Source organism: Cydia strobilella, chromosome Z (genome assembly GCF_947568885.1).
Source record: "Cydia strobilella chromosome Z, ilCydStro3.1, whole genome shotgun sequence".
Classification (NCBI taxonomy): Eukaryota; Metazoa; Arthropoda; class Insecta; order Lepidoptera; family Tortricidae; genus Cydia; species Cydia strobilella.
In genome coordinates this window covers 45,712,153-45,736,425 of record NC_086068.1, presented here as the reverse complement: position 1 = coordinate 45,736,425, position 24,273 = coordinate 45,712,153, and the positions used below count along the sequence as shown (strand labels likewise).

At 38.1% G+C, this 24,273-nt stretch overlaps 1 protein-coding gene across 1 annotated transcript; it reads left to right on the top strand.

Annotated features, from left to right (window-relative positions):
- The first annotated feature begins 2,146 nt into the window (after positions 1-2,146).
- On the top strand, positions 2,147-12,396 carry LOC134755259 (F-box-like/WD repeat-containing protein TBL1X). Its single transcript, XM_063691774.1, has 9 exons — positions 2,147-2,290; positions 2,676-2,852; positions 4,844-4,993; positions 7,165-7,310; positions 7,393-7,592; positions 8,268-8,388; positions 8,544-8,696; positions 10,794-10,985; positions 11,086-12,396. The coding sequence occupies exons 2-9, from the start codon at positions 2,795-2,797 to the stop codon at positions 11,584-11,586; spliced, it is 1,521 nt and encodes a 506-aa protein (XP_063547844.1). The 5' UTR covers positions 2,147-2,290; positions 2,676-2,794; the 3' UTR covers positions 11,587-12,396.
- Positions 12,397-24,273: the final 11,877 nt, after the last annotated feature.

Sequence of the window (24,273 nt, the reverse complement as noted above, 5' to 3'; positions counted from 1 at the left end):
GTTGGGTGCCGCCAAGCCAAGGGCGCCAAGGCACAGGCAGAGGCCGTAATCGAATTGTGGTGACCACAGAGTGTGAAATTTTAAGGCTAAAGTGGAGTCAATCTCCAATTTAGTCACCAATTTTAGTTTTATGGTGATATTTGAGCGCTCTAAATTTAAAAAACCGGCCAAGTGCGAGTTGGACTCGCGCACCGAGGGTTCCGTACATTACATAATTTTAACAATGTATTTTTTATGTGAAACGTGGGTGAAAGGTAAATTGCGGTTTACGATTTATGACGTATTAAAAAAAAACTACTTACTAGATCTCGTTCAAACCAATTTTCGGTGGAAGTTTGCATGGTAATGTACATCATATATTTTTTTCAGTTTTATCATTCTCTTATTTTAGAAGTTACAGGGGGGGGGGACACATTTTACCACTTTGGAAGTGTCTCTCGCGCAAACTATTCAGTTTAGAAAAAAATGATATTAGAAACCCATTAGAAACCTCAATATCATTTTTGAAGACCTATCCATAGATACCCCACACGTGGGCTTAATATTTTTTTTATTTTAGTTTCAGTTCTAAGTATGGGGAACCCCCAAAATTTGTTGTTTTTTTTCTTATTTTGTGTGAAAATCTTAATGCGGTTCACAGAATACATCTACTTACCAAGTTTCAACAGTATAGCTCTTATAGTTTCGGAAAAAAGTGGCTGTGACATACGGACGGACAGACAGACAGATAGACATGACGAATCTATAAGGGTTCCGTTTTTTGCCATTTGGCTAGGAACCCTAAAAATGCCCCCAAACGTGAATACTAGTCATAAATTGGTATTCTTGCGTCCGCAACTCCGTTTATCGGTAATATGTAATATCGGAGTAGCCATTAACAGGCGTTCCCCTCTGTCGAAAATAGTCGGCCAATGGTCATACACAATGTAGTCAATGTATGGACTTGAAGTTCCCCTCCCCCGCAAAAATTGGCAGACTTTTTTATACAGCAAATTACAGTCTGGCAAAACAAAGAGTTGCACAGACAAGGCGTTTCCGTTTATCAGATTGCCGAAAAATTGTCCCGTCTGGACTCCATTTAAGAAAGCAACACACACACTTCTCGTTTGGGCAGATGTTGCCTCGGAGGAATTAGGGGGCAGATCAAAGGCCAGATACATCCGTTTAGCCGTTTAGTGACCCTAAACACGTGCGCTTTTTCAACGCGCGTTAAAAAAGCGCTTGAATCTGCCCGCACGCTAAATTCTTGAAGACCAAGGCTTAAAGTTGAAAATCCAACAACGCTTGATAAAAAGGTTGGGTACGCAGGCTTTTCCGGCGTACAACAATACCGCCACGCAGCGAATGAATGGCCGGCACGGCACAATCTAACCAAGCTAACGAATGATTTTAAGACTCTCCACACTCATGCGAGAATCACGGCGCGAAACGTTGTAATGGAACTATTGTACCTAGAGTAAGACCTGTACACCAACACGAGAGCAATAAATATTCTATTCTATTCTAAACCGCGAACGCGAGTGTTAAGTCGATTTCGCAGATGCGATTCGCGCACGAGTGTGGAGCGAGCTATAGAACGGTCGTTGGCGTTTGTGCATTCGTTGACGACGTTGGCGTTTGTAGGCTTGATGGTGTGTACGCACCATAATATAGTAGTTTATGTGACTGCTACATAATGAAAGGCATTATAACTCGAGTGTGGGTTTATGAAACGAACGTAGTGAGTTTCATAAAAGAATCACACGTGTTTTAATGCCTAATTATGTACAGTTACATACACTGCTTTATCTACACACATATTATAAACTTTCTGTGATATATTCACTAACCTCATATTACAGCCGACATTGGGGCATAGTTGCTTTCTGGCGGAATTCGCGGATATGAGGTGGCGTCTCCGAAATATCTTTGTCGCACATTTTACACAAAACTTTTGCTACTTTAAAAACAACAATACAAATTATTTTTTACTTACAAACTAATTAAAAGATAAACTGCACGTCAAATAGCGGCAAAGAAAACTTTTTTCACGCATGTCACGCATCCGTAGTTTTTTTTTTAATTCAAAGACGAACTAGAGTGGGGGTCGATTGCCATATCGTTCGATACCAACGTCATTATTCTGAGTATTGACGATTCTGTTAATTGACAGTTATTTAGGCTTCCTTCCGTCATTAAATTTTAGCAGGTTTATGTTTGTGGTTTCACCGTTGGCGTCGTCTCGTCGTTCAGATCAGAGTTCCAAGAACTCTATGGAGATGCTGTGTTAAAATTCACCTTTCATATAACCGTAAGACCAATGTTTTCTAGTTCCGTAGATTCAGCATACAGGTTACGGTCCCATCGCCCTATGCCACCGCAGGCTTGGTTATGCGTGTATTCCCGTTAACCCGGCAAAGATAACTAATAATTAGGGTCATGCACGATTCAATTCACAAAATATGCAGTGGTGACCTTTTTTGTACGCTTTTTCACTGGTCTGCAATTAAGATTCATCTCGCTGACATTACTTACCTCACCCCACTAATTTGAAACGTACTTCGTCCTTTTTCTGAACTTTTCCATTGGTCTATTCTTAATCAGAGTTATAAATATGAAGGACATGTTTATAAATAACAAACTTGTACAAGTAAATTGTGGATATTTTATAATTATTCCAATAATACGTTCCACAGGCTTCTAACCTAGCAGTGGCCAGTCAATCAGTCTGATGTGCATCTAAACAGAAGTGAATTACATTTCATGTTGTAATAAAAATAAATACCTTTGGATTCTGGACACTAAGTGTGGAAAAATGAGTTATTCTAGTGATGAAGTGAACTTTCTTGTATATCGCTACCTACAGGAATCAGGTATAGTTGACATAAAATGGTAATTTTATCTAGATTTGTTAGTCATGTACCTCGAAATCATTAATTCCTTGTAGTGATTCACCTATTCGCGTTTTGCCGCAAAATCAAAATTTCTGAACAGGTTTTTGAAATAAAACTTCTTTAGGAAGTAACGCTTAGTAGTTACACATGCACAATAGGACACACATCAAAGTTCCAACATAGTGATAAACATCATCGTCAAAGAAGTTTTACTTCCATTACGCGTAAAGATTACACGCACACACTTTTTTTAATTAAAATTTCATGGTGTATTTCTTTGAGTGTAGTTCTTAACTTTAGTTTCTTTTTACCGCGATATATATTTGTTTGTAATGCTTTATTACTAGAGATGGGCCGAATATGGACTTTGCTGAATACAAATATTCGGCCGGACATTCAGTTCAGCTCATACCGAACCAAATATTTGGTTGGGCTAAAACTACCTAAATTTCATACAGGTCCACGGTCTCCACTCACGTGTTTTTGATTCTTCCCCTTCTGACCGACCATGAAATTTTATGAAAAGAAACGGAACCGTCTCATACCTGAGGGCCTACCGTGAACTAAGAAGTTCACAAGTTGCGGGCATCTTTTTCTGTCACCCTAATTACGCCATAATTGTAGTAAAAGAGGAAGATGCCTGCAATTTGCGAACTTCGGGTCTTTGTGGTAAGCCCTCTAATCGCGAATTTCACGCGCAGCAACTAGTGGACGCCCTTAAAGATAATTGTTTATTCGGTAAATATTCGGCAGTGCAAACAGAACTATTCGACCAATTACGAACATTAAAAAATATGCCGAATACCAAATAATTACCTAATATTCGGCCCATCTCTATTTATTACTTAACACGTTATTTATTTTAAGCAGTGGTACAACTGTAGTTTTTTTTCCAAACGCATTTCGAACATGTAGTTTATCTCCTGCACGGTTAACACGAGTTGGGATTTGACATTGATGTTAGTGACTGCCTGAACTCCATCGCATTCCCTCTATCGTACCAATACATCAGTGCGAGCGAGATGGACTGCAATCGAGTTTACGCAGTTGCTATTGTATTGTAGTTCGGGCGATTTTCCGCAACTCGACGACTGGTTTGTATACTGGTTATGGTTAATAATGCATTGCTGGTTGCTAACATAAACGTCAAGTCAAGAGTATATCATTATTTAACCGTCGAAATCACAACATTCACAACCAAGTGACATAATTTGTATTAAAAAAATGTCACTTCATTTTGTTGGTGATGGAAATAAAACAAATAAACACCTCGTAATAAGCTTGCGAATTGTTAAAATCCTGTTGGTGTTTGTGTATTTGTTACTGAATATAATTAGTTGAAATTACAGTTTATTTTGAAACAATGTGAGTAATGCAGAAGAATTATATAAAAAAACTGGCCAAGTGCGAGTCGGACTCGCGCACTAAGGGTACCATTACGCAAAAAACGGCAAAAAAATCACGTTTGTTGTATGGGAGCCCCACTAAAATATTTATTTTATTCTGTTTTTAGTATTTGTTGTTATAGCGGCAACAGAAATACATCATCTGTGAAAGTTTCAACTGTCTAGCTATCACGGTTCATGAGATACAGCCTGGTGACAGACGGACAGACAGCGGAGTCTTAGTAATAGGGTCCCGTTTTTACCCTTTGGGTTCGGAACCCTAAAAAAGATCCAATGTAATTGATCCAAAGTTATAGTTTTCCCCTAATTTTCATTTTCTTATTGACTGCTATTTTATCGCACACAACTGTACATACATACATATGCAAACATAGGGGTCAAACTGAGAACCTCCTTTTTTTTGAAGGCGGTTAAAAATACGCTATCACTGCGAAACGCGAATAGGTGAAAAGCTACAAGGAATTAATGATTTCGAGGCACATGACTAAAATGGTTATCTCTATGCTGTGAATATTAGATCAGTACTTCATAGATATTGAATTAATAATTAGGAAACCATTACAGGTTTCCATCACTCTGCATACACATTTGGTATTGAGTCACATATATCACAAAGCAATATCAATGGCGCCCTAGTACCTCCTGCAGCTTTGTTAAGTATCCTTCAAAAGGGTTTGGAATACACTACAGCAGAAATCACTTATGGGGAAGATGGTAAGTACAGTGAGTTCTGACAGAACTGTTATGTTATCTTTACACGGATAATTGAACAACTATGCATAAATAATTATGATCATGCAATGAGTAAGTAGTAAATTACATATTGAGTTTGATGAAAGCTATGGGTAGCTTTTTGTAATTTTATGCCATACCAAAATAATGCAAGCTTGATTAAATTTATGATACAATATGAGTAACAAACACTAAATACCAGCTATATTTTATGTTTAATTTATATACCTACTTTAATTATATCATCTACTCCCAACAAATATGTTTGTCACAATTAATGACTACCGGTCTGGCCTATTGGGTAGTGACCCTGCCTATGAAGCTGATGGTCTTAGGTTCAAATCCCAGTATGACCATTTATTTGTGTGATGAACACAGATTTTCAGTAACTTCTTTTGTTTCCTGGCGTTCTTTTGTGTCTTTTCTAACACCTGTGCTTTGGTGTAAGTACATGTTTTTTTCCACGCAGTTTAGTTTACCTTAGATTATGCCGACGGTATTTTGCTATTTTTACAACACCATAAAAAAAAAAATATTGAAATTTTATTGTTGAAAATTGCATTTTTGGGAAATACGCGGACTTGCGTTTCACCCTTACGTCGTTACTCTGCCACTGATTCGTACTAAGCGCTATGCATCCAGGTTTATCATGCGAACGGCTAAGGAGTGGAATTCACTTCCTGCAAATATATTCCCAGTCCACTATAACTTGGATCTTTTTAAATCGAGAGTGAATAGACATCTTTTAGGTAAGCATGATCCATCCTAGACTGCATCGGCACTTACTATGGTGAGGTGAGGAGGTGAGATTGCGGTCAAATGCTTGCCTTTTTGTAATAAAAAAAAAATAAAAAAAATACAGCGTTTGTCTTTTATTACTGCTCTTATCTTCGTAAATTTAAAAAGAAAAAGAAGCATTTAATATTTTGTATTTATATTCCCTACAAAAGTGTGTTATAAATCAGTTAATATCTGAGTTTCTTACAGAGAAGATGACACCTCAATCATCTGACCATGTTATCTTGTGACTGTGTTTAATAAATTGACGGTAGACATAACAGTTTTGGTGATAATATGAATAACAAAATGGACTTCAAGGAATTTGAATTGACTAACGAAATCGAATCGAATCGTTTCATACAGCCAAGTGGTTAATAAGGATATTCGCTGACTAAAAATGTTTGACGAGGGTGTATTTTCAAAATGGCATAAAATCGTCAAATGAAGGAGTTTAATCATGGTATAATAATATACTCCGCCTGGCCTGGTACTAACCACGTGAGTGACACAACACAAGCCTACGTCATCGTGAACCTTTTAACAGCACGATGACGTAGGCTTGTGTCAGTCACGTGGTTCGCGAGTCTCGGAAGAGGGTACCTTGTTTTATTATACCATGAGTTTAATAATAAATAATACTTCGTTTTAAAGAGCATATTAACTTCTTACTTAAATAAAACAAAATTAAGCGATATCGTTTTTTTTTTGAGAACAGACACGACTTTAAAACGAAAAAAAGTTAAATGCTAAAAAATTTGCATCTTTGGTGACAGATTGCACAAAAACTAGAAGTGATAGCACTATAGTGTGTATAAAAGATTAATACCAAATTTATTAAGGATCACTTCGTTCCTACACACTTTTTCTGTATCTTGAACGGTTTTCTTAAAAATTGAGAAAAACCGCGTTTCGGGCCCTTTGCGGGGGTGCGGGGGGGTGACGCAGAGGGGGGAGGGGTGGGGAGGGTTAATGAAAAATAAGTTCGGTCCATAAGGTACATATCCCAATTGAAAAAAGTCTTCCATTAATTATGCCAAGTTTTCCATATATTTCGTTCCAGAAGCAACGTACTATAAATGATACACATAACTTGCAATTTTATCTACATATTCTTTACCCATGTAGGTACGTTTGACGTAGTGGACAGTTTGATACGCTTGTCACTTAATTTTGGAATCTTTCGTTTGTGTGGGTTTTAACACATTCACTGCCCCCAACGCACAGTATGTGCGTTCACCGTCATACAAGTTTGTTCCTAGGCCACGCCCCCTGGCAGTGAATGCGTTAAACTTCAATATCAATACCTACATATTAATGGTACACAAATAGTATACTACAATAACTATTTTTTGTTCATATTTTTTCTATTTTAGGCTCTGAAATACGTCTCACTGAAAGCTTGAGCTTGATTGATGCCGTCAGTCCAGAGATAATTGCTGCTCGCCAAAATGCTCATAACACACAAAAACAAGCTATTAGAGCAGAGCAGGGCACGGGAACTGAACAAAATGGTGTTGAAGTAAGTCAGATTTTGCGAAACTACACTACATTAAGTTTTTGACACATTTGGTTTAACATTATGTTTTAATTGATATCTCTAGGTCACAGCATGTAACCCACCAGCGGCAACAGGGGGCGCGGCGACTCCGAGTGCTCCTGAGAACATGGAAGTTGATCAGTCCATAGAAATACCGGCCAGCAAGGCTACAGTCCTCAGAGGCCATGAGTCTGAGGTGTTTATTTGTGCTTGGAACCCCAGTACTGATCTGTTGGCAAGTGGCTCGGGTGACAGCACAGCCAGGTTTGTGAACATATTGCGTATTCAGACATTTTGTAAATAGTAAAGTATGTAGTTGTAAATAGTATTTTTGTAATTCGTACTTCAGTTTTGACCTTTAATGTAGATGGCGCTGTACTGTACGGCTCGGCTCCGTACATTGTGCGGTAACTTTGGTTGTAAAAAGTTTGTTTGACAATTCAGTTACCAGAAAATATATTATATTGCGCCGTACAGCGCACAAAAATATATGACACCTTACTGCAACATCTATTTCAGTTGTCAAACACGATATACTTTACATCTCTACAACAATCTATGTTTAGTTGCAGTAATTGACTAATTGTGTTATACAGGGAACATACTAGCTATCTAGTAATTCTACTCTCATTACTCATTAACCTTTTCGACGCCGTGTCTAATTAACACAAAAGCTGTCACTCGGACGCCACACGTAACCGAAGTGTCAAAACTAAAATTGAACTTTATGCACATGCACGTAGGTCTATGTTGCTCTGTGGTCTGTGACCGATTAATCGGTCTTTGGCGTTAGACCTGCGGTGCCGATCTATCCTTCATTGGCGTCCAAAAGGTTAACAATAACAACATAGTGAAGCTACTTGCATAAGCAGTATGTTGTAGTTACGCGTAGTAAATGTAGCACCTAACTGCTATGAAATGATTATTATCTCTTATCAGGATCTGGGATATGTCTGACAATCCTGCTACGACTCCTAATCAGTTGGTACTGAGGCACTGTATCCAGAAAGGTGGCGCAGAGGTGCCCAGTAATAAAGACGTCACTTCATTGGACTGGAATGTAAGTAATAGAATCACACAAGCTTACAATATATCACCTTGTCTCAATGGAAAATGTACAAGATTTAATCATGTTCATTGTGGCTGTGTATCATTGCAAATCATTTTTGAATAATGTATGATTTGAGAGTGAGTTTTGGACCTGCTATTTTCCAGTGTGACGGTAACCTTCTAGCAACGGGATCATATGACGGATACGCCCGCATTTGGACCACTGATGGAACCTTGGCCTCCACATTGGGTCAACACAAGGGACCTATATTTGCTCTGAAATGGAATAAACGCGGGAATTACATTCTGAGTGCAGGGGTAAGTTATACATCAAGAAGATACATTCCTGTTCATTTTTCCATACAAACGTTCTCGACATTTTCCTCTGGATTTTGGCCTTAGATGAACTTTTTTTTATATCATTTCAATATTACCAAGATCTGTGTCTGTACGTTTTGCTTTTTTTGATATTCTTGTTTTTATAAGAACTAGGTTACTTCATCATCATCATCATCATGATGTCAGCCGATAGACGTCCACTGCTTGACATAGGCCTCCCCCAAGGCTCGCCACTCCGACCGATCCTGTGCCGCTCGCATCCACCGAATTCCCGCGACTTTCACCAGTGCCCTGTTTATCAAAACTTACAAGTCTACAAGTTCACAAGTTACACTTTACAAGAAATTTTTTACAAGTTCGTGTAAATTATGTTTATCAAAAAAACCTAAAAGGTTTGTACAATTGGACCCTTGTAAATTCCACTTGTAAGTTCTAAAATCAAAATAATGTGCCGTCACCAAGGGTCTGACACTCTTTGATAGAGAAAGATAGTCTTATTGCGATTTCTATAAGAGGAAAGAGAAAATAGTGTCATGCTTTGTCCTTATCACCGACCGGGTTTTTTTTCATGGTCGGGTTATGGCAGCATAGGTAGGAGGCGATGGCGAAATACCGAAATTTATAAGGGTGAAAGAGCAAAAGGATTATGCTGCCATACATTAACCTGTCAATACATGAATATGTCTTTCTCTTACCCCTGGTCGCTCGGTTTCATGTCTATAACTACTATACTATGTCTATGGCCGTCACGTTCTTTTCCCGCCATGTCACAGTTTTTTTTTTTATCGATTATGCTCTACTTAAACGCATGGCTGAATGGTATATTGTCTGTGCCTGATATGAAAAGTTCAATAAAAATAGTAGCGACAAAATTGTTTTTCCGCTCATTTCCCGTCTATTGAAACTATAATTGGACAAGTATTCATTAGCGGCAGAATTTTGAAATTGAGAGAGAGAGAGAGAAATTTATATTTAAAATACTGAGCCCGACACTCGTTAACTTGTAATACGGAATGGAGGGTCGCCGGGCACTCTAAGGTTTTTGCATGATTTTTTACAAGTTGTAACTTACGCAGAATTTTTTGATAAACAAAATCACGAATATACGTGTAATAATATACTTGTGAAATTAAAATCACGAATATACGTGTAATAATATACTTGTGAAATTAAACACGACACTTGTCACTTGTAATTTACAAATGCAGTTTTGATGAACAGATACTTGTAATAATGAAAAATTTTACAGGCAAAATGCTTGTAATACAAGGCTTGTAAGTTTTGATAAACAGGGTACAGGTCGTCGCTCCAAACAGCGCTAAAACGGCCAAATAAATATGCCGTAAACAGACGTCTAGTATACAAAATCGGCAACAATAAACGCACAAATCCAAACGGTCAGACACAGATAATTTCTTTCCTATTCCGTTCTCAAAGTTTCGTTACGATGGACTAAGATTTGGAGGAGGAAAATGTCGAGAACGAAACCTCGATTTCTAATATTTTTACGCAGGATTTTTCGCCTGATTTGTCGCACTCAGCTGATATATCTTAAGTGGTGACTATGATGGTTCACAAATTTTCTCGTTTCAGTTTAGTCATTTAAATATGAAGACAATGTAATGTTACTTTTCATTTCTCATGCTCTGAAAGAGGGTCATTGTTGTTCTAAAAGGTGTGCAAAAAATGATACGTGTCTGCACTAGAGCATTTTACGTTCGAAATACGTTTTTTTTTACGATAAGCAATTAAAATTTGAGTTTAAATGGATTTGTTATAGAATTTTCATTCTGATATTTGATTCTCCATTCCATAAATAACGATACTTGTAGCTGAATTTTTAATTGAAAGTACCCTCAAGAAATACTATAAAAATGTATACTTAGTCATGTTTTTAAAAAACACATGCATTTTACTTTCCTCGTATTCGAAATGAAAAGTAGAGTGTTTAACTCGGGTGAAAGGCATCATTTCTGCCTTGGACTATTGGCGCTCTCACTGCGTTCGAGCGCCAAAATACCTCGGCAGAAATGAGTGCCTTTCGTCCCTTGGTTAACAATCTACTATTAATTTCAGGTAGACAAGACAACCATAATATGGGATGCCGCGTCAGGGCAGTGCACTCAGCAGTTTTCCTTCCATTCTGCGCCGGCGCTGGATGTGGACTGGCAAACAAACACATCCTTTGCATCTTGTTCTACAGATCAGTGCATCCATGTTTGCAGACTCCATGTTGATAAGCCTATTAAAAGTTTTCAGGGACATACTGTAAGTTGCTAGCTAAGTTCTATTATTGTGTTATTAACACGAAACAAATCGATAATGATATTGTAAGCCAGAAATAATAATTGTTTTTATTTCCTTTTAGAATGAAGTCAACGCCATAAAGTGGGATCCACAAGGACAGTTACTGGCTTCCTGTTCTGACGACATGACTTTGAAGATTTGGTCCATGAAACAAGATACATGTGTTCATGACTTACAAGCTCATTCAAAAGAAATTTATACCATCAAATGGTCTCCTACCGGTCCGGGAACACAGAATCCAAATATGAATCTTATTTTGGCCAGCGCTTCTTTCGATTCCACTGTACGTTTGTGGGATGTGGAAAGGGGTGTGTGTATACACACTTTAACAAAGCACACAGAACCGGTTTACAGTGTAGCCTTTTCGCCCGATGGCAAGTTTCTGGCCAGTGGCTCTTTTGACAAGTGTGTGCATATTTGGTCGACACAGACCGGTGGGCTGGTACACTCGTACAAAGGCACAGGTGGCATATTCGAGGTGTGCTGGAACTCGCGAGGTACTAAAGTCGGCGCTAGTGCTAGTGACGGCAGCGTGTTCGTGTTAGATTTACGTAAGCTATAAGGAACGACACTCAGGGCTCGTTCCACTTGACGGTCGCGTCACCCAAGGCGGCGCACGCGGCATTAACCAATTTGTTTCCGGTGGTATAAAAAAACCCGGCCAAGTGCGAGTCGGACTCGCGCACCGAGGGTTCCGTACTTTAATAGTATTTGTTGTTATAGCGGCAACAGAAATACATCATCTGTGAAAATTTCAACTGTCTAGCTATCACGGTTCATGAGATACAGCCTGGTGACAGACGGACAGCGGAGTCTTAGTAATAGGGTCCCGTTTTTACCCTTTGCGTACAGAACCCTAAAAAGGAATGGGGCGTAGCTACAGATAGATTGAATATTCCTACCCCCTTATTCATAAAACTTTACGGGCCTGATTTTGGTAAATTATAAACGAAATAAATAAATAGTTGATTAGTAGCATAGAGTAACTTATACTAGAGCGGTACTGTCATAGTAAATTTTGTAACCCCAGTAAATTCACTGCCATCTGTCGACACACTTTAAAACTAAAAATAAATATTTATAAAAATACAATAAAATGTATTTAAATATGGATAAATGATTTTTTTATTTGCATTAATTATTTTTATATGTTTTTGACCCATGTTCTTTCACTGGTATGCGTTAAAATTATAAATAACAAACGAAGCAGTCAACGCCCTCTATACGAGTGTAGGCCAAAACTAGTGGCGCCATCTGATCGAGAATCAATTTTTTTCCTTAGACTGTATCCATCTATTACGGAGTTATATCTATCTTTGTTAGTAGTGTGACTATTTGTAAAAAACACGAATTAAAATATTTTCATAAGAAAGTAATTTTTAATTTAATTTGTTCTTAGGGTTATGTTTAGGGTTTGCAATCCGAATATTCGAATATGAATAATATTCGAATTTCCGCCAATAATAATACTCAAAATATTCGAATAAACGGATATTTTAGATAACACAGAAATAAAGTTTTTAACTATGTTTTCATAAAAAGACGTTAACCGAACCAATTTTAAATGATTACTATAACAGCTATACTTTACGCAAATAAATAATCTGAATCTAACATATTACTGTTATCTTTAAAACCGTACTTAGGAGGGTTTATTATTATCTGGATTCACTGGTGCCTAGTTGGAAATACATCTAGTGCCTCACCTCGTGTTCATTCGTCTACTCGTACATTCAGTCTTTATCAATCCAGTAGCAATAAAATGCTAACAATGAAAGCAATACTTACTTACTCCACTGGATCAGTGACCCAAAAAGGATATTGGCCTCTGAAACAAGAGAACGCCATTCTGTCCTGTTCTGTGCCACTGCCACTACTATGCAGCCATATAGCCATGGCCTCCAGATCGCTTCTGGTGGTTGATTCTGAGACCAATCTTCTCTCCTTCCTACTCTATGATCCTAGCCATGGCCTCCAGGTCGCTTTTGTTTTGAGCCTACAGCCCCAAGTCATCAGCATAATCCAATGATCTTATGTTTGCCCTTCAACTCTACACTCCCACATCACCCATCACTCATAAACAATTTTCGGACGATGTATTCGAGTGCCAAGTGGATCAGCATTGGCGAAAGAGCGGTTCCTTGTTTCAGACCAGTGACTGGTTCAAATTTGGCTGTTGCTTGCAAGCTTTTTACACTCATCCTGCTTACTTTGGTGGCACCAATTATCCTTTTTAACAAGTTGTCTGACACCTTAAAGCACTGCAAAATTAGACTGTCTCTCTGACATAATTATACTTTGGCAAAATCAACAAATAGAATATGGACGTTTTGTGCCTACTTCCATTTCCTTTTCATCACCTATTTTAACAGGTATAATCCACAGTGCTGCGGTTCTAGCAATGAAAGCAATAATAATTATGAAAAAAAAAACACTGACTTTGTCTAAAACTAATAATCACCAACAAAAAAAAAAAAATTGCATTCGGGATATTCTTACTCTGCATGAGAATGCGATCTCAAAGCATCCCATAAGGTGTCTCTGAAACTAGAATCTCACCGTTTTATGAGTTCTAGTAGCACCCTTAATAGTTCTATAGCCCTAGGTGGTATTTTTTTCCATAGTTCTGCAGATTTACGTAAAAAAAATTGAAACTTCGAATTATGGCACTCTAGCATCTCCGCCGTTATCAACTCCACGCTTATTTTAGCGCTAGATTTACGAATTATATTACTTGGAATAAATATTTTGCTTTCATTTATAATTATCCGAATAATCGGATAATACAAATTGTATTATTCGAATTATCCGAATAAGAAAATCGGACGGATATTGCAAACCCTAGTTATGTTTAAATTATGTTTTATCTCTTTCTTACAAATACATAAGTCAAAATGACAGATAAAGACAAACGATTCATAGCTAATTCAGGCTTGTAACTAACGCGTTTATGAATAACGCCACTAGTATGTAGACTAAGTATAAATAGCAAAAACTTAACTTTTCAATATGTTCTTACCATATATGTTTTTACCAATTCTCTAGTATGTTAAGTATGTAATCTCAATAACTAGAACTTCGCATGGATTATTTGACTTTAAACACACTTGCTCGTAACATGGAAGTTATTGAACCGCTTTTAGGCTCATAATCCTTATTAAACCCGCGTGCTTTTTAACCGACTTCAAGATTTCAAAGGAGGAGGTTCTCAATTCGGTTGTATGTTTTTTTTTTTGTTTTTTTTTTAATGTTTGTTACTCCATAACTCCGTCATTTCTGGACCGATTTTGAAAATTCTTTTTTTGATTTTAAGTATATACATACAGATTGGTCCCGTTTTTGTCAAAAAGCAGTTCTGATGATGGGATCCATGAGGAATCGAGGGAACTCCTCAAATGTTAAAGACATACATATAGTGATTTTAGTATTTTCATCAACAAATCAAGCACTTACATTTAAAAAAGTGACATTTGATGAAGTGGAACTGCTGATGATGATCAGAACGGAACTCTTCAATGACGCATAGTTCACGTTTGGCGATTTGTCCTCTTCGTTATGTTTGTTAAGGAAGTTAGGTTTTCAAGAAACATTTTTGTCAAGCTCGAGTTCTGATGATGGGATCCATGAGGAATCGAGGGAACTCCTCAAATGTGAAAGGCATACATATAGTGATTTTTATATTTTTATAAACAAATCCAGCACTTCCATTTTAAAAAGTGACATTTGATGAAGTGGAACTGCTGATGATGATCAGAACGGAACTCTTCAATGACGCATAGTTCACGTTTGGCGATTTGTCCTCTTCGTTATGTTTGTTAAGCAAGTTAGGTTTTCAAGAAACATTTTTGTCAAGCTCGAGTTCTGATGATGGGATCCATGAGGAATCGAGGGAACTCCTCAAATGTGAAAGGCATACATATAGCGATTTTTGTATTTTTATCAACAAATCCAGCATTTCCATTTTAAAAAGTGACATTTGATGAAGTGGAACTGCTGATGATGATCAGAATGGAACTCTTTAATGACGCATAGTTTACGTTTGGCGATTTGTCCACTTCTTTATGTTTGTTAAGCAACTTAAGTTTTTAAGACATATTTTTGTCAAGCTCGAGTTCTGATGATGAGACCCACGAGGAACCGAGGGAACTCCTCAAATGTGAAAGGCATACATATAGTGATTTATGTATTTTCATCAACAAATCCAGCATTTACATTTAAAAAAGTGACATTTGATGAAGTGGAACTGCTGATGATGATCAGAATGGAACTCTTCAATGACACATAGTTCACGTTTGGCGATTTGTTCTCTTCCTTATGGACCCAAAGTCAAACTTGGACCCGGACTCGGACCCGGACCCGGGTCTGAACATGGACCCGAACTCGGACCCGGACCCGGACTCGGACCCGGACCCAGACCCGGACCCGGAAATGCTACTAGAAAAGTGGGTTAGGTGGGTGGGTAGCTTTTGAACTGCGATTCTCACAGAACAGAACTGCTATTAGAAAAGTAGGTTAGGTTAGAGCTGTGACCCTTACAGAAACGAAATGCTACCAGAAAAGTAGGTTAGGTTAGAACTGCGACCCTTACAAAAACGAAATGCTACCAGAAAAGTAGGTTAGGTTAGAACTGCGACCCTTACAAAAACGAAATGCTACTAGAAAAGTGGGTCGGTTTACCTCCTTTTCTACATAATTAGGCAAAAGATGCTGTCTTTTTCATTTCATTGTCTGGAATCTACGAATGCTTTCAGCGGCATCCCCCATAGAAGTCGGTTTTTTTTTCTTAAAAATTATTCATTATATTATAGCACTTTGTTAGGTAATTAACGATAATCCGACAGACTGCCTCTCGTGTGCCTGTTTTTCTGACACTTTCCTCGTACGCGGATCCGGCATACGAGGGATTAAGAAGGTAACTGATTGCTAATAATACGTATGGAAACGGAGCCCTCTTAAATTGGTCGAGTTAATTATACAACACGGACTGGCGAGCGCCGGCGCCCCGCCGCCCGCCTGCCGGGGCCCGGCCGGCCCGCCACCAGCGGCAGGCTCGACCTCGAGGCGCGGCAGGCAGTATTACAGATGCAAGACTTTTACTGTTTTAACAATTAAATTTTGATGAAGTAACATATATAATGTAATAAATTTAAAATTAAATAAACTAACTAATATCTAAAACTAAACTAAACTTATAAAACTTAAAATAAACTTATAAATAAAAAATGCTCCCCAGGTCGCTATCATCTGTAATGGTGCCCAGAAGACTGGCAGCGTTACCTCTTTGGATGGCCAGACTTAGTCTCTGGCCGAAGTAGCTGCCAGCCCTCTGTGGTCACCAGAGGCGTCTACGAGGCGCTCGGAAATATCCTTAAATAATGATTTGGCACTGGGCCCCCACGGTCCCAGAGTTTCGACTCCGAACGGCGCAAATATGTAGCCCTCGCCGAGGATAGCATATTTGCGCCGCTTGTTTAGTTCTGCCGTTGTGGCCGCAGCACCCGCCTTGACGGAGGTCGCCTGTAGGTAGGACGGCGCGAGCGTGTCAACGCAGGTGGCGTCCCACACAAGCGTCCTCCCCAGCCTCCATGGAATGAGTGACATCCCGTCGGGCCGCTTGCCGTCGTCGCGTGCGATACCGTTCGGCTCAAGTATGGCCGGCACGCTGACGGAAGCAAGCGCCCTACGGATGACATCATTCAAGGATGCGTGGCGGGAGATACAGCCCGCGCTCCTCTGGCAGGACAAGCCGTGGTGACCCAGCTCGTCTACCATGGTGCCACAGCGACAGCGGTGGGGCTCATTAGTTTTGGTGCCCAGTCGTAAACAGGTGGCAAGAGTGAGGGTCGTTTTATCAAGGAGGGTGCCAATATTGGTAGATGGTAATGCGTGAAGCCAATAGCCCGCTTAATTATTTATTGATTGTTTTAGGGTATTTTTAGATCACGTAATCAAAGGGTGTCAACTTTACTTTTATTATTAAGCCTCGTAGAGGCTTCCATTTGTATATTAGAGGTAAATCATATCATAAACACAGTGTGTCGTTTATCTGGGCCCACGGCCGCCACTCGTCACTCGCCACAAGTCGAGCAAAACAAAGAGGCACGGCCGTACCATCCTTTTCTCGAAGCCATTCAGACCATTTTCAGCGGCCCGTAATTCTGTGCTGGCTATATTATTACATGACGGCTTCAAATCGTCAATCCATGTGTAGTGAGGGGTGTAGACGGCGTGATCAAAGATCGTGTCTGTGTGATTTTGAATTTTGTGCCGCTTTTGTCAAGTGGAACGAGTCCTAATCAAAGGCGAATGTTTTAGCATTCAATCTGCTATTGCAGCGATTTAGTAAGTAGGTATTATGTACATAATTTTAATAAAAGGCGCTATAAACACATGTAATAATCATAATAGTCAAGCACGTACCAGAAAAAAGTAATCATTCGTTAACAATCATGGAATACTTATCAAATTTGGTAAAAAAACACCTTGGAACATTTAATATCTGGGCAAGAGAAAAAACAATTAATGATTCTTAGATATAAAATTATTTAGTAAGAAATTAGGTGTAAAGAAGTAAAGTGGCATTTGAACGTTATTTCGCTAGCTATTCCAAAATTATAGAAAATTAATAGACAAAAAAGTTAAATTTATTAACCTGCCTGACCTAGGGTGTACTCTTCAGTGTTGTGTGGCGCCAGCTTTTAAATAGTATTATTTTTAAAGATTCATGTGTAAGTTACTGAAAATAATAGAAGTAATATGGACTTAAACTGGCTGGCATGTCTATATATTTAAGAGGAAAGAGGACGGCCGCCTGTCCATACAAACGTAGTCCCCATTTTCCTCTCTGGATATTGACATTATGGACAATATTTTTACATAATTTGATGTATTTTATAACCATACCTATGCCCCTACTTGCGATTTTTAGATTATTATGAAAATAAGGAGCGCTAAACAGATTTCATACAAATTGTTAAATGATTCTCTTATAATTATAAACTGTAATAGATGTCATATATTAAAGAAAAAGTGACGAAGCCCTCCAGCGGTGAAGGCCGGATTCGAACCGGCGTCTTTAGCTATCGCGGCTAACGCCATGAACCCCTAGGCCACCCCGCCACGGCGGTGCCAGTCCGAATTTCTCGACTATATGCCATCTTAGTAAGACTAGGCGTCTTTGACCAACTCTAAGGGCAAGCAGTAACGCTTGCCACCTCCTATACGAAGTCCTTACGGAATTACGATATAGCGAGAGAGACTGGTGCTGCCATCTATACTCAACTTTGGGAACAAATCAAACTATTTTATTAAATATTTTTGATTTGTGTTTTATAAGTAGTCGCACTACTATATATAAATTATAAACTGTAATAGATGTCATATATTAAAGAAAAAGTGACGAAGCCCTCCAGTGGTGGAGGCCGGATTCGAACCGGCGTCTTTAGCTATCGCGGCTAACGCCATGAATCCCTAGGCCACTCTGCCACGGCGGTGCCCGTCCGAATTTCTCGACTATATGCCATCTTAGTAAGACTAGGCGTCTTTGACCAACTCTAAGGGCAAGCAGTAACGCTTGCACCTCCTATACGAAGTCCTTACGGAATTACGATATAGCGAGAGAGACTGGTGCTGCCATCTTTGGGAACAAATCAAATTATTTTATTAAATATTTTTGATTTGTGTTTTATAGTAGTCATATATAAATTATAAACTGTAATAGATGTCATATTAAAGAAAAAGTGACGAAGCCAATAATTTGATTTGTTCCCAAAGTTGAGTATAGATGGCAGCACCAGTCTCTCTCGCTATATCGTAATTCCGTAAGGACTTCGTATAGGAGGTGCAAGCCTTACTGCTTGCCCTTAGAGTTGGTCAAAGACGCCTAGTCTTACTAAGATGGCATATAGTCGAGAAATTCGGACGGGCACCGCCGTGGCGGGGTGGCCTAGGGGTTCATGGCGTTAGCCGCGATAGCTAAAGACGCCGGTTCGAATCCGGCCTTCACCACTGGAGGGCTTCGTCACTTTTTCTTTAATATATGAGTATATGACATCTATTACAGTTTATAATTTATATATAGTAGTGTGACTACTTATAAAACACAAATCAAAAATATTTAATAAAATAATTTGATTTGTTCCCAAAGTTGAGAATTCTCTTTATAATTATAAAAAAAAACTGAGGTTGATATACAACAAATTGTGTCAAAATATTATCAATCATGTTAATATCCAGAGAGGAAAATGAGGTCTATGTTTGTATGAAAAGGCGATTTTGCGCGGGTCCTCCACTTTCGTCTTAAATAGTTAACTGTTGCGTCAATGAATTGCATTGTAAGCGAAATAGTCTGTATCTGTATTCGTTACAAATGCAGGCGTTTGTGATAGTGATAGGCGCCGCGCGCTACTCTTATTGGACGGGGGCGAGTGATTTTAAAAACACTGCTCTTTAAAAACATGTTCAAGTGATTTTATGACTCGAAATTGTCCAATCGTGAAGATAGCCAAAATATTAACCATTCTCCTGAAGTAATTTTAATTAATTTACACAAGGGCGGCTACACCATTGCTAAATTTACTATGCCAGAATAAAAATATGACACACTAACTAACATGACTTAACACATGCTAACTGCCTTTACACATTTTTTTTTAAGTGTAATTCATTCAGTACACTAAATCGCCCTATAGAGTAAGTTAATATTGCAGGAAGCTGATGTTCAAGTGAAAAAATATTTGTGTAGTTTCGATTTGGAAATTACCTGAATACAGAACATTTTAAGTCATTATGCCTCCTATTATTTTATCAACATCATTATATGCTGTCCTAATTGTGAATTAACTTAAAGCTGGGTTGGACTTATTGCTAGAGAACTTTAGATTTCTGTATTTGAACTCTAAAATATATGAACCTAGTTTCTACTCATGATGTTAGAAAATTGTATAAAATAACTATCTATTACTACAAAATAAACATTTTAAAATAAGTTTCTCTGTACGTTGGCTCTGTGGTAGCCGGGACAGTGGGAACGGTCCGGTTTCTACAGCACCGACAGATTTTTAATTATTAAGGAAAATATATAGGGTTATTCCCACTAGTTACCACCAACTTGGGTAACTAATGGGAATTTTTTTCCCAACTTACTACTGGTAAAAGGTGGGATTTTTTTTCCAGTAGTTACCACCAAAATGTTGTCTACACCACCACTAATCGACTTATATAATTATTCATTAAAACACTCTATATTTATACTGTTTTTATTAATATTGAAGGCTAACAAAGTTTTGGTGGTAACTACTGCGGAAAAAAAACCAGTAACCACCATACCAAGTTGGTGGTAGGCATGTGGTAAAAGGTGGGAAAAAAATCCCAGTAGTTACCACTGGTAAGAACTTTGTGGTAACTAGTGGGAATAACCAAATATATATACCCAAGTGACCCTACCTGCAGCGGCAGACAGCATAATCGTGCGTGTGGTCATACACTAGTAGCCGTGTGTGTTATCAACTTATCATTCACCTCAACGCTCCTGCCGATACCTATAACACTGAGTACATACTGGCAAAGGATGTGAATAATTCATCATTCCCTTAAAATCATTATCTTCCTCGCGTTGTCCTGGCTTTTTGCCACGGCTCATGGGAGCCTGGGGTCCGCTTTGCGATAGCGACTACTCGTTTTTACGAAACTTTTTGTCTGTCATCTGATCTTCTATCCCAGAGAGGAAACTAGGCCTTATTGGAATAAGTCCGGTTTCCTTACGATGTTTTCCTTCTTCGAAAAGCGACTGATAAATATCAAATGATGTATTATCGTAACATAAGTTTCGAAAACGTCATTGGTACGTGGTGTTTGAAAGTCGCACCAATGAAATAGTACATTATTGTCGAGGCTCGGAAGTAGCTACTTGCTGGCTGAGGATTCGTTTTAAACGGACGACCTTGGGAGTCCGTTTAATTGAATCCGAAGCCAGCAAGTAGCCTTCCAGCCGAGTCATATATAGTGCTTTTCTCAAAAATGGCGCAATAAATGCAAATATAATAGAAATATTTTACAGAAGCAACGTTCTTATGTATATATTTTCACAGAAAAAAGTAAAAAGATTTGCTTTGCCGCCGTTTTATTTTTTTAATTAAAAATGGAAGTGTATTTTTCTGCTAAAAATACGCCAACCTATTTGAGACACCTAAATAGTCGCGGTACCAACATTATAATAATAAGTACTGATCATCTGTTTGGCTGTTTAATGGACCTATGCCATAGACCTAGCATTACATAGACCAGCTATACGCGTGCGCCCGTAAGGGATAGACATAGATGACGTCATAAACGTGAGGATACCATATTGGTAAAAATTACCCCAATATTTGATATCACGCTGGGGCAAAGTTAGCTTGTTTGACGGTATTAAAAAATTGTTAAATTAAATGTCAATGGGCCGTTCTTTTTAGGCGTATAAACAATGAAATACCTCCTATAATTCGCGCAGGTGGTACAAAACTAAACATGTTTAGTAAATAAAATGTATTATGGGTTTTAATTTAAAGAAATCACAAATCGCAATCACACCAATTAAACTACACCACATTTAATCTTCACAACATTTGTTTATTTATTTTTTGGAATTAGAAGTACGAAAAAACTTCGAGGTCAAAATTACCCATAAAATTATGATATTTTCATCTGGTATCCCTAACATGATTGTTATGCAGCTAAATTAAGAAGAAGTTTAAAAATGGCTGACCTCAGACTCCTACCTACCTACGTAATTTGGGCGGATAATTTTACAAATAATGTTTTGTTAATTTGCGTAAATAATTGTGATATTTTTATTGAAATCGTTTGATTCTACATTGCTTTGAGTGTAACGTAATTTTACGATGTTATTCTCACATATTGCGTTAAGAGGAAGGTGTAAAATACCGTACTTACGTGTGAAAGGTTATGATCTCATATTTTTGCTCAGAGCGGCTATTACAGCCGATTACAGAATAATTCACCAGTATTTTATCAAAGTTCAAAACGCTAACCATCACTATATTTCATAAGAGAAAGCACAATTTCATACAAAACAACGATAATTAAACAAGCAACGAACAAACATGACATGTCACGTACTTATTTGTTTGCCACAACCTCGGTTGTGGCAGCGGTGGAAAAGTGAAACTATGACAAGGACAAACAATAACAGCGCGTTCTCTGCTACTCCTACTGAAAGATACATAAGACTATCCCGTTCGGTCATTTTCCCCCACTCCTCATGACCGATCCAGTTATACTAGATTCATGACCTATGCCTTCATTTGATATGGCCACTTCAACTTTTAAAAAGTTTGGAACTCGACAAATAATGGAATTTGTATGCAACATTGCAGTCCCGAAATCGAGACTGCAATATTTTTAACTTTTTAATTTTTTGACTGACCATAAACTACGCACTTCGCGAACTACTTTTTAACCGGCAACGTCGACTTTGCCATCCATTTTTGAGAAAATACTTATAGGTACCTACTTAAATAAAGAGTAAGTTTTTTATACGCGGACAGGTGATTCAGTAAACTGCCCATGGGCGTTTATTCGGGCACAATTTTTTTATGCGACACTGTTAATTGGGTTAAAAATCTACAGTTTTCTTAATTTTCTTCTTTAGGCTTTGTATTTTGCACGTGTAATTTAATTACAATGAATAAAGAAAACTCATTCTGCTAGTTTTTCTATACAAAAAATCTTACCTACGACGTATTTGCGACAAGATTGCTGACTATACTTCGGTTTTTTAGCATTAGAACTTCGCAGAAGTAAACTTGTGGTTCCAAATTGCTGTACAATTTTGAAGTAAATCATAATATAAGTGAGTATTGACCATGCTACATTAGATAATAGGCCAAGCAATAAGAAGGTATAGAGGGAAATGCTACGAACAAATTTTTTGACTCCGTAAATTTGTTTGGACTAGTTAGGAGGTAAACATGTCAAAAGTCCCCGGTCGTAGCCCTGGTGCCGCGGGGGAGAGAGGGGTTTGAAGGTTCAATTTTTTCGATTATATCTCGGAAAGTATGCGTCTGAGCGACATGGCCACTTATACAAAATGAAAAGTGATTTAATTTCTTTCAAGTTTTATTAAGGTGGATGTCTAGGGATGTCCTGCCAACTAGCCACCAAAAGATGGCGTGATTGTGCACAAATTGTGGATTATCACTATTTCTCTCAAAACCCAAACGATTTTCTAAGATGTGTTGATATACGCAAAAACAATAAAAAATATTACGTCTAAATCGACATATGTTTCCACTGAACAGTGTCTCATTTCATCAAAAACCTGTAAAAACTGCAAAATATTGCAATTTCTTGCATTTACGCACACTACCATAACTACTGTCATTCCGCAGTGTCAGTCTTGTGACCATTACGCCAAAATAGACTAGAGGTCGCTAGTTCAGAAGATGGCTTTTCTTATTACTCTCATTAGCTAACAAGGGACAACAGTGTAAACTAGATGGCGCGGTGTAGGAGATGAATTTTTCAGCAAGATTAATTTATGGTAAAGGCGCATCCAGACGAACTGAATTTAGCACCAGAGTGGGCGGATTGTCTATGGTCACGGAAGGTAGCTCGTAGCGTGCGTACGATACGTACCTAGGCGTTTGCTTGGTCTGATTCCAGCTACCTACATTCCAAATTACAAAATGTCAAAGGTTACGTATAGGTGAATACTAAGTATACTTTCTACAATGCGTTTTTTCACGCCGCAAAAGAGCATATATGCGTCAGTAAAATTGCCAAGAGCTTTTTAAAAAAAAAAAATTAAGAGCATCTCACAACTTAACTTTTTGGGTTCTTCCAGCTCAGAATCACTAGCATATTCAACCCTGATATTTAAAAAATGTTCCAAAAATATTTGGCTTTACAAAAGGGTCCTGATGCTTCAAGTGCAATAAGGTCCTTTCCATCTGAAATTCTGTTAAAAAGTCCTTATTGCACATGAAGCATAAGAACCCTTTTCTAATGGAAAGCCACATTCGTATGGAAATTGTAGTTTCCACTTGTAAAAGTAACAAAATTTACTTACAAACTAAAACGTGACGTAATGGAACGGACATTTTGGGTCATTTTTTTTAATTGACGAGATTCTAAGTAGAATGAGCCCAAGAAAGTCCAGACTTGTAAGAATCAGGTTTTCAATACCTAATATATTTATTTTAGAACTTGCTCAAAAACTTGCGCTGAGAGATATCGCATTCAATAGGTA

Bases quoted from the DNA above. Each gene is read 5' to 3' on its own strand.
- LOC134755259 (XM_063691774.1), top strand. From the start codon at position 2,795: ATGAGTTATTCTAGTGATGAAGTGAACTTTCTTGTATATCGCTACCTA. The intron at 7,311-7,392 runs GTAAGTCAGATT...TGATATCTCTAG, and splicing joins CTGAACAAAATGGTGTTGAA to GTCACAGCATGTAACCCACC. The intron at 8,389-8,543 runs GTAAGTAATAGA...GCTATTTTCCAG, and splicing joins TCACTTCATTGGACTGGAAT to TGTGACGGTAACCTTCTAGC.